The following is a 16324-nucleotide window of genomic DNA, read 5'->3' as shown; positions in this document are numbered from 1 at the left end:
ATAAATCAGGATCAATAGTGGTAAAGTATACAAGTTCTGGCTTGTGTTTTAAGCCTTTGGTCCCAGTGTAATCAGGGTAGCAGTTCCTGCTCTCATTTCTACCACTTTTCATATGAGAAAGGAAACTGGTGCTTCCAGACTCTTTGGCCGTGTCTACACCCACAGAGTGACCTGTTTTCTAGACTGTAGGCCGTGTCTACACCCACAGAGTGACCCGTTTTCTAGACTGTAGGCCGTGTCTACACCCACAGAGTGACCCGTTTTCCAGACTCTTTGGCCGTGTCTACACCCACAGAGTGACCTGTTTTCCAGACTCTTTGGCCGTGTCTACACCCACAGAGTGACCCGTTTTCTAGACTGTAGGCCGTGTCTACACCCACAGAGTTAATATGCCTTTGTGTTATATACCAACTCTGCACAATCCTAGGAAACCTTTTGTCATTCACAGTCAACAACTGACCTGGTTAAAGTTACCAGTATTTTGGGAGTCAAACAGTTTTTTAAAGATTTATTTTTATTATTTTAATTATGTGTGCACATGAATGCGAGTCCCACAGAGGTCAGAGATGTGAGAGGGGTCAGGAGTTATGACAATAGGCAGCTGTCAGCCTCCTGACGCGGTGCTGGTGCTCCGGCTCAGATCCTCCGGGACAGCAGGCTGTGCTCCTCTCCACCGAGCCATCTCTCAGCCCCCAGACGTAATTCTGTGCTGATTGTTGGGTATAAAGCTGGCGATACCTTTATTTGGCAGTAAAAGATGAGCTCTTGTTTCTGGGAGGCTGGTGGGAGTGACAGTGGCTTGTGAATCAGCTGTGGGGTCGAGCAGGGTGTGTTAGAAACGTTTCTACACGAATAATTTAGGGAAAGTATCTCACATGAGAATAAGAGTTCTAATAACAGGACCCACAGAGAAACAGGTAGGCATAGAGCCCGTCTGTGACTCCAGCATGCACGCTAGCTAAGGCAGTATCCCCTGAGCAAGCTGGCAAGCTCCGGGGTCAGCAGGAGAACCTGCCTGTATTGTGAGGGATCAAGACACTTGATCAACGTCAGGCCTCTGTGTGTACGTGCATAGATGGGCACTACACAAATACATGCCAACCCCACACGTTCACACAGGAGTATTCATTACACACACACACAAATACATGCCAACCCCACACGTTCACACAGGAGTATTCATTACACACACTACACAAATACATGCCAACCCCACACGTTCACACAGGAGTATTCATTACACACACACACAAATGATTCGTATAAATATATAATTTTCCAGTAGATTATTTAGCTATGCTTACCCTCATGTGATAATTGAAGAAGCTAGTGCTTAGAGAATATGTATAATTAGCTGTGAAAAAATGAACAAGCAATGACAAAATTGTAATTAAAAGTCTCTTACTTTGGGTCCTGGAGAGATGACTGAGGGGTTAAGAACACTGATTGCTCTTGCAGAGAACCTGGGTTCAATTCTCTGTACCCACATGGCAGCTCACAATTCTGTAACTAATTCCAAGGGCCAGGCACCCATGGGAAATCACCAATGCACACATAATAAAATAAATAAATAAATAGTCCCTTACTTGAAAGCCCACATGTTTGATTTTCCTCAAATAGCTCTCCTTTCAAACCGCTGAGTCTCCCCGATTCCTCCGCTTCTTCTGCAGTGCCCGCGTCTCACTGTGACACCGAGAGTGAATACTCCGCCTCCAGCTCGGAGGATGATGGAGAAGAGGACACCACTGCCGTCGGGCTGTCCCAAAAGGGCCCAGCTCAGAGCAGAGGACCCCCAGCTCTTGCTCCCAAGGGGACGCCGCCTAAGAAGATGAAAAGAGACAAAGCCGTGAGTGAAGACGGAGCCTGGGGCCTCCAGGGGAACTGTGTGCCTGAAACGGGCAGGTCTACAGCAGAGATCAGCCCTCACCTTCCTTATTTTCTTAGCTTTACACATGAATTTCCACACATACTCGTTTCTGTCTTTGGGCTTTCTTTTCAGTTCTGGGTGCTTATTCTTGATTAGTACCATAACATACATAGTCTCTCTACTACATATCTCTGCCTGTCCTGTATGGAGATTGGACTGACTTTGAACTCAGATATCCGCCTACCTCTGCTCCCAAGTACTGGGATTAAAGGCATATGCCACCACCACAGCCTTTCCAATCAATCTATCTTTCAAGTTATATTTTCATCAGTTACTTGAACTTATTGTTGGGATTAAATATCTTTGATTCTTGACCTGGTTTTTAAAAAAATACTGTCAGATAAGGTATTTTAGTTAGGCATGTTAACATACACCTCTCTTTCCCAGCTGTTTGGGAAGCTGAGGCAGGAGGATTTCCTGAGCCCAATTTTAACTATATTGCCATCTAAATTTTATGCAGTATACATACGTGAAATTACTTAGACCTGCCATTACTTTGTTTATTTCAGAGTGACTTGGTAGAAGAATATTTTGAAGCCCACAGCAGTTCAAAAGTTTTAACGTCTGACAGAACCCTGCAGAAGCTGAGGAGAGCAAAAGTGGATCAGGTAAGCTATCACCGACATTCGTTTACTGTGACCTGAACATACATTAGCAGTACACTTGGAGAAGAAGCGAGCAGGAGAATTAGTTCTCTGGTGAAATAAAGCACAAATTAATGTGTTGAGGTCATTAAATATTTATTGCATAAATTGTAAATAATCCAACTAGAATTCTATTTGACAAGTATGGAGCTTGTCTTCCTTGCTGCTTTGCAGAGCGCAGTAAGGTAGCAGGGCAGCCTTGCACTGTTTTCCCAATAGCTCATGCTACAAAAATCCAGTGTGTCTGTCCTTGTTGGCATTTGGACCAATAGCCTCCCTTAACATAGGACATAACCATTGAGCCACAGACTTTCACTAGCGCTTAAGGGCTGGAAACATGGCTCTGGAGTTCAAAGTATGGGTGTTTTTTTTTTTTTTTGAGACAGGGTTTCTCTGTAGCTTTGGAGCCTGTCCAGGAACTAGCTCTTGTAGACCAGGCTGGCCTGGAACTCACAGAGATCCACCTGCCTTTGCCTCCCAAATGCTGGGATTAAAGGTGGCACCACCACCACCCAGCATATGTACCATTCTTATAGAGGACCAAAGTTCAGTTCCCAGCACCCACGGGATTCACAACCCCCTGTAACTCTAGCTCCAGGAGACCCAATACCCTCTTTTAGCCCCCATGTACATCTTACCTGGATATATCTCCCCCAATAAAGAAACAACAAAAATCTAAACGGCACAGTAGGGTTAATAATTTGAAGCCAAGAAGAAAATGTTCCTGGTTTACAGGTGTGCCATGATGGCCCTGTATCTCAGTTCTTACGTACACATCACATACACATTAAAATAATAAAGTAGAAATTTTAAAAAGAAAATGAAAGAATTCCTATCAAAAAATAAGGACAAGGGACTGGAGAGATGGCCTAACAGTTTGGAGCACTGCTGTTACAGAGGCCCCCGGGTCAGTTTCCAGCACCCATATTATCTGCCTAGCAACTACCTGTATTTTAGGTCAAAGGATCTGAAGTTTTATTCTGGCATCTTCGGGCACCATGAGCACATGTGGTGCATAAACATTCAAAGGTGGAGAGTGTTTGAGGAAGGTGCCACTGTTCGGATTCCACATGCTTATGGAAATGTACCTCCATTCATATACACGCATGAACACACACGTGCAATAAATAAGTAAAAAGACCTTTTCCAGGAAAGAAATGACACTAGCATTTGCCGTCTGTTTTATATAAGCAACACGAGAAAAGCATCAGTGCCTCTAAGGTCAAAGGCAGACTCTGAGTGCATCATTGCTACGAGAACGTAAGAAGCCTTGTTAATGGCGGTGGAGAAGAGCATTACAGGCAGAACACAGGCATTTGTCTCCATGGCTGTGGGTCAGCGAGGAAATATCAGCCAGGTCTCTCTGGCCTGTTCTCATGATGAGAAGGACTAAGAAGTGGGAAAGCCGATGACCTCTTCGAGCCTAGGGTTAAAACTGGCACACTTGTCAGGCAGGCAGAAATAGCTCGTGCCTTTAATTCCAGCACTCATGAGACAGAGTTCCAGGCCAGCCTGATCTACAGAGTGAGTTCCAGGACAGTTAGGGCTAACACAGAGAAACCCTGTCTCAAAAAAGAAAGCAAAAAAACCTAAAAGCTGATAGTTTTACTTGTGCCTCATTCTAGTGGTAAAGAAACTTGAATATTTTCCAAAAACCTTTTTACAGTTTTTCAGCTCTACAGGTTTGCAGTGTTTTATGTTTTAGTTACTGTGCTGATGGTCCGCTCAGGGCCTCACACTTGACAGACCAGCGCTCTGCACTGAGAGCAGCTTGGAGGGGCCACTGTTGGTTTTTGTGTCTGAATTTGAAGCAGGTTTGATCATCTTGCAGTAACTATATTTTTAGAAATTAAAGCTTTATATTTGGAGTTTGTTATAATCATTTAAATGGTTCTAGGCAAACTTAGCAAAATTTTTTATTGTTACTATATACTTGAAATAAAGAACTTTAAGAGGGCTTGGAGACATGATTCAGTCATTGAGAGCACTTCCTCTTTGACAGACCCAAATTGCTCCCAGCACCCACTTGGTAGCTCAGGAACACTTAGAACTCTAGATACCAGATGCCCTCTTCTGACCTCTGCAGGACAGTTATACACATAACAGTGATCAAATCTTCAAAGCAGCTTTTAATTAAACAAGAATTTATGTTTGAAGATTTTTTTTTTCTTTTTTCTTTGGTTTTTTGAGACGGTTTCTCTGTGTAACAGCCCACACTGTCCTAGAACTCACTCTGTAGACCAGGCTCACCTTGAACTCACAGAGATTCACCTACCTCTGCCTCCTGAGTGCTGGGATTAAAGGTGTGCATCACCACCGCCCCACTAAAGAATTTTTTATATTGTTGGTTTACTAATTCCTATACCTGATTTAAGTCAGTATCCTCATTAATAACTTCCTCTCTCTTTTTTTAAAGAAAACTCTGCGTAATTTATTGAGCAAATTTTCACCTTCCTTTTCTGCTGAAATTGAACAGTTAAACCAACAGCATGAGAAGTTGTTTCACAAATGGATGCTCCAGCTACAGTGAGTATTATTACTACACACCCTGCACAGTGAGGAATAGTGTGTATATAAATGGATGCTACAGTGTTATCCCTGCACACCTGCACAGTGAGGAATAGTATGGATGTGTCTGTGCTGAAACATCATTTGCAACAGGTGTGGTAGTGGTTTGTGACCATTTACCTGTTTGTTTCTTCTTGTTGTTTTGATTTTGAGACAGTGTTTTTCTGTAGCTTTGGAGCCTGGGACTAGCTCTGTAGACCAGGCTGGCCTCGAACTCACAGAGCTCCACCTGCCTCTCCTTCCCGAGTGCTGGGATTAAAGGCTGAGCCATGTTATAGTATTGGCAATAGTCACTCTTACCTCCACCTGCAGAGAAAGCTGCCAAACAAGCTGGAACTGTGAGCCCTCATATAGATAGTGAGTGGTGTCTTTGCTGTGTTCTTGGGAACCCACAATTTCACCGTGTGGATGTCCTAGTTGTTCTTCCTGTACTTTCTGTACTTTTACTTTATCCATTTATCTTCATCTTCATGAGGCAGAGTCTCATGTGTAGCCCTGGCTAGCCTGAACTTGTTTTGTAAACCAGGCTGACTCCAAGAGAACAGCAATTCTCCTGCCTCTGTCTCCCAAGTGCTGGGACTATAGGTGACACCACATATCTGGCTTTTACTTTCATTATTCATTCTCTTATGCTTTTCTTCCTGCAATCACCTTGAGCTGATTGATGACGAAGCTAGCAGTCCGAAGTCTTAAACTTTAACTTTATGGATGTTCCCTTTCCTCACAGCCTCGGGTTCAACATTGTGCTTTATGGCTTGGGGTCCAAGAGAGACTTACTAGAAAAGTTTCGAACCACCATGCTTCAGGATTCTGTTCACCTTGTCATCAACGGCTTCTTTCCTGGGATCAGTGTGAAATCAGTAAGTTTCAGACTTTCCATGGAATGACATTGTGTCCTGTGCCAAGTCATGGCCCTATAGTGGTAAGGATGCAGTTTCTGTTTCTGGACACTGGATATAAAGGATTTTGTGTGGGGCTTCATAGCAGTTAGTCTGTATAATGTCTAGCACCCGCTCTGGCCTCTTAGGGCACTGCATGCACATGGTGCACTTACATTCATGTGGGCAAAGCATGTGTTAGGACTTAAAATAATGGGAAAATCCTTTTAAGGATAATTAATAAATAAAAATAAGTGCAGACAGCACCTGAAGAACAGCACCCACGTTTTCCCATGGCCTTCCCCTGTATCCACACAGAAATGTTTACCCATACAAGCACATAGATACATAATCACTGCCCTAGGTAAGGTTGCTATTGCTGTAACGAAACACCTGACCAAAAGCAAATTGTGGAGGAAAGGGTTTATTTGTCTTATTTATGTGTCGTAGTCTATCATTGAAGGAAGTCAGGGCAGGAACTCAAACAGGAGCTGATGCAGAGGCCATGGAGGGAGCTGCTAACTGGCCTGCTCCTCGTGGCTTGCTCAGCCTGCTTTCTTATAGAAACCAGGACCAGTAGCCTAGGGATGGCTCCATCCACAATGGACTAATTACTAATCACTAATCACTAATTAACAACATGCCCTCCAGGCTTCCATCCAGAGGGATCTTAAGGAGGTGTTCTCTTGAGGCTCACCCCTCTCAGCTGACTTTTAGCAGGTGTCGGGTTGGCACACTCGCAGAGAAGCTGACTTTCTGGAGCCTCAAGGAAATGTTGCCTTCGTTTACTGCACCAGGTTACTAGTGGAGCAGCTGAGAGTCAGAATCTGTAGTTTATTGTAGTTTTGTGTCATTGTGGTACAGAAATGTGAAGTATAGATGGCAGCAGATAGTTTTACAGTACATTTATTATGGACCGTTTTTACGTCAGAGGAGAATCATAGCAAGGTTTTGGATATTGGGTATTAGCCAACATAGTGTCCTGTTTTTAGCATCCTTGTGTGGGTATCATTTCTTTTGACGTTGATAGTTGCCCCCCTCCCTGTCCTTTGGTTATTTCAAAACAGGGTCTCTCTGTACAGCAGGCTGTCCTGGAACTCCCTGTGTAGACCAGGCTAGCTTTGAGTTTACGGAGCGCTGCCTGTGTGTCAGTGCTGGACGGCAGGTGTGCGCCACCGTCCCTGGCTCACGTTCACACTTCCACCAGGCTTTTTTACTGGTTATTTTTTCCTGCCCTCTTACATCATTTTTTCACATTATTATTCTTTCCTTTTCCTGTTAGCATTAGTGTATTTAAAGAAAACAAAGGAGAAGAAAATAAAATAGATATACTTAAATGCCCAATGGAATTTTCAGTACTTTTTAAACTTTATGAGAAACTCAAAATCATTTTTAACTTGTGAAAAATTAATTTGCTAATTGTATTTATCATATGTGACAGAATAAACTGCAGTTGATATGGTCCCTCTTGCACTTCTGTGATGTAGATCCTGAATTCTATAACTGAAGATGTTCTCGGTCATATGGGTACTTTCCAGAGTGTTCCAGATCAGCGAGACTGGATAATAAACAAGTTTAAAGAAGGTAACCTGAAGTAATCATCTGTAGGACTTAGGGTGAAGTTACATTGCATTTCTGTATTTGTGGAATTCTGAACAGAAAGATGAATATTATTTTAGTATGGATGCTCTAGTCAATGTCAATTTAGATTTCTTTAAAATAATTTATCTTTCCTGTTGTAGTGATTTGTTCTATGAATTAACTGTCAGTGTGATGTGCCTGTAGCAGCTTTGTACGTCTTTGTCTGACAATTTTATGTTGTTCAGTATTGTGTGCATATGTTTGTTCGTGTGTTGCAATAGGAGCGGCGGGCTGCGTCCCCGGCATCCGGCAGCCCACACAGCTAGCTTTACCCGAAATAATTACATGGAAACTGTATTCTTTTAAACACTGCTTGGCCCATTTCTATCTAGCCTCTTCTAGGCTAACTTTCGCACCTGGACTAGCCCATTTCTAATTATCTGTGTAGCTCCACAAGCTGGCTTACCAGGAATGATCTTAACCTGCGTCTGCATGGAGTGGGAAAATCATGGCGACTCCTTGACTCAGCTTCTTTCTCCCAGCATTCTGTTCTGTTTACTCCGCCTACCTAAGGGTTGGCCTATCAAATGGGTCTAGGCAGTTTCTTTATTAATAAGAAATCACTCCCACATCATTCGTGGGGGCAGAAATGAGCATGCATGGCTGTACTTGTGCATATGGAGACAGGGGCTGGCATGCAGTTCTTTCTTAGTCTGTCTTGGCGTGTGTGGGGCGGTGGTCTCACTATAACAGGCTAAGGATTTGCCCCATCTGGCTGACCAGCGACCCGAAGGACCCGCCTCTCAGCCTCCGCTTCTCAGCCCCTGAGGGGACGAGTGCAAGTTGCTACCCCCAGGTTTCTGTGTTTGTACCTCCTTTCTTTGAATGGGTGCTGAGGGTTGGACTCAGGTCCTCATAAGCAGTTTACCAACTGAGCCACCTTCCCAGCTCCAGATATTGTTCGGTTATTTTATCACACGTCTGTGACTGTGCTAAGTTTTGCTGCTCACGTATAGAACAGCGTTTAATCCCTAGGCAGTGTGTGTGCTGAGGACGTGATAACCCTCACTGGAAATAACTGAGTTCCCTTTCCTTTTAGATTCTTCTCTAGAACTCTTTCTTCTTATCCACAATTTGGATAGCCAGATGTTGAGAGGAGACAATAGCCAGCAAATTCTGGGCCAGCTGTCATCTTTGCATAACATGTACCTTATAGCTTCCATCGACCACCTCCATGCTCCTCTCAGTAAGTTACGGGTAACTCTCTTTCTTCCTCGAGAGATTAGGCTTATAAAATTTTCTCACTGTTTTTTAGTTAATTTTCAGCTTGTCGAAAGGTGGTCCCGAGTAATTAGAACTAAAGAAGTGTGTTTGCACCTGAAATTCCATAAGGAAGGGCAGACCCACACTCTTTGTGGTATTACAATGTTGTCAGTTCGGTTTGGCTTTTTTTTTTGTTTGTTTGGGGTTTTTGTTGGTTTGTTTTTGTTTTTCGAGACAGGTTTTCTCACTTTGTAGACATGGATGGCCTCAAAATCACTTCTGTCTCAAAATCAAGGTCCACCTGCCTCTGCTTCCCCGGTGCTGGGGTAAAAGCCGTGCGCCATGGCATCCGCCTGCCTTATGAAGGTTTTAAAAGAACTATTGATGATGCTGAGATATTTTCATTTGTATTTAATGTGCAAATAAAGATTCAGGTGTTAGCCAAGTAAGGTACCTCGTACTTAACACCTTAGCACTTGGGAGGCTGAGGCAGAAGGATTGTGAATTTGATATTAGCCTGGACTACATAATGAGACCTTATCTCAAAAAACAAATAAACAAACAAAAAGATAAAGATATTGATTGACAGTAGAAGCAGATTTTGAGTTACAGAGTCATATAAAAATGGACAGAAATGAAATATTCCATGACTTTTATTTAATACAGTACTGAGGTGTGACCAGACAGAGCCTTGTACACTTATGCCAAGCGCTCTACCCCCTGGCTGCATCCCCGGCCTGGGTGCTTTTCCTTTAAGTGCTTCTTCCCTCTTTGCTGCAGTGAGATCTCACGGAGCCTGATGGCGCGACCGTAATTTGTAACTCTTTGCTTTGGTCATCTTCCGTAGTGTGGGATCATGCAAAGCAGAGTCTTTATAATTGGCTTTGGTATGAAACCACTACATACCACCCTTATACTGAAGAAACATCCTATGAGAATTCCCTTCTGGTGAAACAGTCCGGATCTCTACCCCTGAGTTCTCTGATTCATGTCTTAAGAAGCCTCACCCCCAATGCACGGTAAGAATGAAAGCTACGAATATAATTATATATAAAGATATACACCCATCTATACATAGTTATATATAAAGATACATACTCATCTATACATAGTTATATATAAAGATACACACCCATCTATACATAGTTATATATAGAGATACATACTCATCTATACATAGTTATATATAGAGATACACACCCATCTATACATAGTTATATATAAAGATACACACCCATCTATACATAGTTATATATAGAGATACATACTCATCTATACATAGTTATATATAAAGATACACACCCATTTATACATGGTTATATATAAAGATACATACTCATCTATACATAGTTATATATAAAGATACATACCCTTCTATACATAGTTATATATAGAGATACATACTCATCTATACATAGTTATATATAAAGATACACACCCATTTATACATAGTTATATATAAAGATACATACTCATCTATACATAGTTATATATAAAGATACATACTCATCTATACATAGTTATATATAGAGATACATACCCATTTATACATAGTTATATATAAAGATACATACTCATCTATACATAGTTATATATACAGATACACACCCATTTATACATAGTTATATATAAAGATACACACCCTTCTATACATAGTTAGGGCTAGAAGTGCAGCTCCCTGGTAAGCACTTGCTTAGTGTGCTAAATCTCCTGAATTCAGCTTCCAGCTCCACTACAAAAACAAATAACCTGTCCATTTGAGGACCGGCAGTGACGATCGGTGGTACAGACTTGTCGCACACATACAAAGCCCTCAGTCCAGTCCATACCTTCAGCTGAGGCTGGACTACCAAGTCTATCATGATTCTGCTTTAGTTTATCCTGCGGCTGTGGTAAACAACATAACCCTCAAAACAGCTTCGGGGAGACAGGGTTTATTTGACTTACAGTTCACCTTTGAAGGAAGTCAGGGAAAGAATTCAAGCAGGAGCTCCAGGCAGAGACTCACTCACAGGCTCACGCTTAGGTTTGTTGTAACCACTACCACCTGCCTGAGCTGGTGCCACCCACGGTAGTCCCGGCCCCTACATGACTTAGCAGTAGAGGCAGTTGCCCCACAGACATTGCTGTGCCAGCGTGAGCTAATGATTTCCTCAGTTAGGAGTCCCTTGTCAGGTGGCTCTCGGCTGTGTCACGTTGATAGTTAACAGTGGGCAGAAACAAATCTACCTGCTTGCTATAAAGGATTAAGAAGGATAATAAAAATAGTGACCAGGAATGGTTTGCACAATAGGTGAAGTATTCAGTATTAGCCCATGAAATTGACCAATAAAGTTAAAATAGTTTTTCCTCAACAAATTGTTAGTGGCTGGGGAGATGACTTGCTTGGAGTTTAGGGCAGGCATGCTTGGACTTCAGCTCCTCGGGTTCTTATGGTGACTCAGCCCCAGGGGAAGCGTGTACATGATGCACATACGTGCAGGCAGCTGTTTTGTTTCTGAAGAGAAATGTCTGAGTTGTGAACACAGAGACACTCGGAGTGCTTGTTTTCTTGTGTGTGAGGTGCGAGCTTGCTGTTGCCCCGCCAGAGGCTCTCCGTTTGGTTCTTAGTCTGTGTCTCCCTGTGTAGTCTCTGCCGCCCTGGACCCTCTTATAGGGTCCAGTTTTCCTGGAAAAAAACAGTGATTTAATTGCTTATTTATGCTGCTGAGTTCTGGGAGTAAGGGCCTCTGCTACCTTACCCAGTGTAGGATAGAGGCTGGCACTGCCCGAGCCACCCCGTTCCGTCTTCTGAAGTATCAGCCAACCCCCTCAGGTTTTACTATAGAGTGTGTGTGTGTGTGTGTGTGTGTGTGTGTGTGTGTGTGCACGCACACGCACACACACTCACGTGCACATGCATGTATTCCCAAGCACATTTTCCTAGGTAAGAAAAGCTCTTTTTCCTGTGAGGATATGATTTCCTGGAGAAAGGAACAAAAGGCATATTTGACATTCTTACTCACATTGACTAATACAGATTTTTGTCTTTGTTTTTGTAGGGGAATTTTCAGGCTACTTATAAAGTTCCAGCTGGATAACCAGGACAGCCCCTCCTACACAGGTATCTGATATTGGTGATATTGAATGTGACTTTCTGTCCCTGTGTCTCTCCCAGCAGAGCAGTGGCTGCTCTGTGGTGGCTGTGTCTGTCCAGGCTTGCAGCCAACTTCACGTCGTGCCAGATGCACTGCTCAGAAGATTGCTGGTGGGAATTGGAAGACAGGCCCACTTACACACACTAACTTAAAAGATAAAGTACATCTTTTCTTAAAAATACTGATTATGCTGTCACGGTGGGCCTTACTTTTCATCTCAGCCCTCAGGAAACAGAGGCAGGAGGGTCTCCATGAGTTCAAAGCTGATATACCAGCCTGATGTATGTGCTGAGTTCCAGGCTGGCCAGAGCTGCATAAGACCCTGTCTTAAAAATGTAAATAAAGCAAACAAAGCATTGATTAACTTAATCTTTCCGTCTCCCCAGGACTTTCTTTTCAGGACTTTTACCAGCAGTGTCGCGAGGCCTTCCTTGTTAACAGCGATCTCACTCTCCGGGCCCAGCTGACTGAGTTCAGGGATCACAAGCTTATAAGAACTAAGAAGGTAAGACGGCTGCCATGAGGGGTGGGGCGCAGTGTTCACTGAGGACGGAGGCAGGAGACGGCTGTGACAGCCTCGGCCATGAGGGGTGGGGCGCCGTGTTCACTGAGGACCAGGCAGGAGACAGCCTCGGCCATGAGGGGTGGGTCGCGGTGTTCACTGAGGACCAGGCAGGAGACAGCCTCGGCCATGAGGGGTGGGGCGCGGTGTTGACTGAAGACCAGGCAGGAAGGAAAAGCAGATAACTTGCTCTGCGGTGCCGTGGACGGATTGCTGTGAGAAAAGAGGAAGTGTGAAATGCAGGGCAGTGCTAAAGAGTCAATAAATTATTTCTGATGACTTTGTTATGTGTATGTATGTTCTGTACGAATCTGCACCATGTGTGCAAGCCTGGTGTCTGTAGAAACTAGAAGCAGGCATTGGGTCCCCTGGAACCAGAGTTACAGGTGACTGTGAACTGCCATATAGGTGCTGGGAATCCAACCAAGTCCTCGGGGAGAGCAGTTGGTGCTTTTACTGCTGGGCCTTCTTCCCAACCCCAAAAGATAGTCTTGGGTGAGAGCTCCTTGAATGTATTCAAATCAAGTGAACGGTGGGGGTGGTGGAGCACTCGCTGATCCCAGCCCTAGAGAGGAGGGGCAGGCGGATCTCTGTGAGCTGGGGCCAGCCTGGTCTACAGAGTGAGTTCCAGGCTAGCCACGGCTACAGTGAAGCCCTGTCTCAAAAACACAACAAAGGTCGGTAAGACGAACCGTGTTGAAATGGGGCAGGTAGAACATAGTCAGTACTGACCGGTTTGGAAAGGGCACGGTGTGTCCAGCTGTGGCTGACAGTGAACATGGTCTAGCTGTAAATGTGCTGCGTGGTTCACGGATGAACTTCACACATGACAGGGTCGCAGGGTCAGACATGCCCGAAAGCACAGTGAAGAAAACAGTGACCCCTCCACCCTCCAGACTTCAGTTAGAGTGCTTGACTGTACCTCAGGGTTTAGACACAGTCACGTTCCCTTTGCCTGCCTTGATTTTTCTGCTTAGGTATTTAAATACTTATTCAGATATTAGAATACTGCATAAAACATAAACTCAAACCAGGCGGTGGTGGCGCACACCTTTAATCCCGGCACTCAGGAGGCAGAGGCAGGTGAATCTCTGTGTTCCGGGCCAGACTGGCCTACGCAGTGTCTTTCTGGGCTTCCAGGATTGCACAGAGAAACCCTGTCTTGAAAAACCAAATATTAATAATTTACAAGTCCAGGGTTTTGTTATTTGTTGGTTTGTTTAATGTGTAATAGAAAGGTCCAGATAGCTCCCTTGCCAAGGATTAACAAATGGAGTATTCTTTTATCTTGTAGGGAACTGATGGTGTAGAATATTTATTAATTCCTGTTGACAGCGGAACATTGGCTGATTTCCTGGAGAAGGAAGAGGAGGAGGCTTAGACTGCCTCCTTTAGGTGGAAGAGTCTTGTACCCCAGCTGCCGCTCTTAGTAAGAATGCTGGTTTACGTTTAGCACTAGATCATTCTGTCCAACACACAAGATTGACTATTGAAGGCTATTGAAGGGGCAGATCATCAACTTTGAACTTTGATTAGGCTGGCTGGATTACTGTCTCTAATACTGTGCGGTGTCATCGAGTTGGGGGGAAATGTGCCTTTAATTTATTACCTCTCTGGAGACTTGTTGCTGGATGAACAGTGTGCTCAGGGATTATTTGGAACTGGATGTTTTGGATTATTTTATACTGAATGCTATCCCTAATTTTTGAGGGCCGTTTAACGCTCCCTGAGCTGAATTCCTACAAGTGCACTTGTTTCAGATGTGGAAGCACAAAGATGGGGTGACAGAGCTCGTCAGGAGGGCGGGCTTCACCTGCTTTCTCTGAAGTGATAAAGATGGGGTCACACAGAGCTCGTCAGGAGGGCGGGCTTCACCTGCTTTCTCTGAAGTGATAAAGATGGGGTCACACAGAGCTCGTCAGGAGGGCGGGCTTCACCTGCTTTCTCTGAAGTGATAAAGATGGGGTCACAGAGCTCGTCAGGAGGGCGGGCTTCACCTGCTTTCTCTGAAGTGATAAAGATGGGGTCACAGAGCTCGTCAGGAGGGCGGGCTTCACCTGCTTTCTCTGAAGTGATAAAGGTATCCAGTGGGCTGAGATGGCCCGCTACACATGCCCAGGACAGGTGGGGCTGTTAAACTGAGGTGGAGGGAGAAGTGTAAGGAACCGATAGGGCGTGTGCCAACCAACACAGCATATTTAGTTCAGTTAGTATCTACCATCACCTTGATTTTATGATACAAACGGGAAGCCAGGCTTAAAAATAAAATCCCAATTTACACGTTAATAATTGTTCTCAGGACAGCAGAAGATAAAAACATTTCACTATTCTTGTACATTGACAGTTTTTATTTTCTTAAACAGCACGCAGGCATAGCTGGCACACGCCTGTAATCCCACTGTCAGGACTCAGAGGCAGGCAGACTGCTTCTTTCCTTCCCACACAACAGTAGCAAGACATGAGCTCACATTTGTGATCCCAACACTAGAAGGGGAGGGAGGAAGCACGAGTTCTAGGTCAGTCTGAGCCACAGCGATGCCTGCTTCAGAAAACAGCAGCCGCTAAATAAATGCACAGTGATCACATGAGACTTGCTGGTTTGCACTTTGCTTTCTGTGGTGTGTGTGTGTGCATGCATGCATGCGTGCGTGTGCTTCTGTGCAGAGGCCAGAGTAAGATGCTAAGTGTCTTTTGCTTTCTGCCTTATTACCTTGAGACAAGGTCTCAGTGAACCAGAGGCTCCTTTTAGGCTAGATGGGCTGCCATGAGTCAGCTGTCTCTGCCTGCCAGTGTAGCTAGGGCACCGTAGACATGCCCAGAGTTCTGCGTCAGAGCTGGGGTTCAAATTCAGGTCCTCATGTTCTTTTTTTTACTAGATGTTACTAATAATAAATAAAAGACCAGAATGTATAGTCCTTTTATAATGCTAGTTGTTTTGAAGAGTTTGAAAAGGGATTCTGAGTGCATCTTACAGCTCTCGTGGGCTCTACTCATTTCCCTGAGCAGCTCTGTTCCTTCCTGTCTAGGAGGTGTAGGAACTTGAAGTTGTAATTCCTGCCTGATTTGCTTCTGGGCTGGAGGTGTAATTCACCAGGCGAACTCTTTTCTTGTTTTTGTTTTAATTTTTAGGCTAGCATGCAGAGGTGTTGGATTCCTTATGGCATTTCCATATGTATGTGTGTATGCGTGTATGTATGTATGTATATGCGTGTGTGTATGTACGTGTGTATGTATGTATGTGTGTATACACACACATTTCCATATATGTATAAATCATTGTACTTGGTCCTCCTTGATCCCCAATAGCCATCCCCCCTCTCTCCCTCTTCTGCTTTATTATCTCATGCATCCCATTACCCTCCTTGTCCTTAAAAATCTCTTCATCTTGTCTCTTCCCCTTCTGGTTTTATGACCTGCATGTGTACAAGCACGTGCACACACATACACTCACACACACTCACACACACACACACTCTAGGTTCTTCTAAGAGAGGGCATGCAGAATGTGTCTTTCTGCATCTGGCTTGTAGAACACCTGCAGGAAGCTGTGTGACAATCACTACTTCTATTCTGAGTGTTGAACACCATTAATCAGCAACAAAACTACAAGTCACTTTGGAGATCAGTTAGAACACGTGACCTTCCATTCATAATGTGGAACACAGTTCAAGAATACAGCTGTACAGCCAGGCGGTGGTGGCGCACGCCTTTAATCCCAGCACTCGGGAGGCAGAGGCAGGCGGATCTCTGTGAGTTCCAGGCCA

The 16324-nt window shown here is 44.1% G+C and overlaps 1 protein-coding gene across 4 annotated transcripts in view; it reads left to right on the top strand.

Moving 5' to 3' along the window:
- LOC121458870 (origin recognition complex subunit 2-like) overlaps window positions 1-15148 on the top strand; it is a 30808-nt gene extending 15660 nt beyond the window's left edge. For all 4 annotated transcript variants that reach the window (XM_041668204.1, XM_041668205.1, XM_041668206.1 and 1 more), the window contains 10 exons: window positions 1671-1846; window positions 2437-2535; window positions 4988-5097; window positions 5867-5999; window positions 7505-7601; window positions 8698-8844; window positions 9709-9880; window positions 11903-11964; window positions 12385-12503; window positions 13855-15148. In XM_041668204.1, coding sequence (XP_041524138.1) covers window positions 1671-1846; window positions 2437-2535; window positions 4988-5097; window positions 5867-5999; window positions 7505-7601; window positions 8698-8844; window positions 9709-9880; window positions 11903-11964; window positions 12385-12503; window positions 13855-13941 — 1202 coding nt within the window. In that variant the 3' untranslated portion in view covers window positions 13942-15148. The remainder of the gene's footprint in view (window positions 1-1670; window positions 1847-2436; window positions 2536-4987; window positions 5098-5866; window positions 6000-7504; window positions 7602-8697; window positions 8845-9708; window positions 9881-11902; window positions 11965-12384; window positions 12504-13854) is intronic.
- The last annotated feature ends 1176 nt before the right edge of the window (window positions 15149-16324 follow it).

Source organism: Microtus oregoni, unplaced genomic scaffold (genome assembly GCF_018167655.1).
Source record: "Microtus oregoni isolate MIOR12 unplaced genomic scaffold, Mior012 000018F_ref0000195, whole genome shotgun sequence".
Lineage (NCBI taxonomy): Eukaryota > Metazoa > Chordata > Mammalia > Rodentia > Cricetidae > Microtus > Microtus oregoni.
The sequence above is the reverse complement of the archived record's forward strand: the minus strand, read 5'-3'. Positions and strand labels throughout refer to the sequence as shown.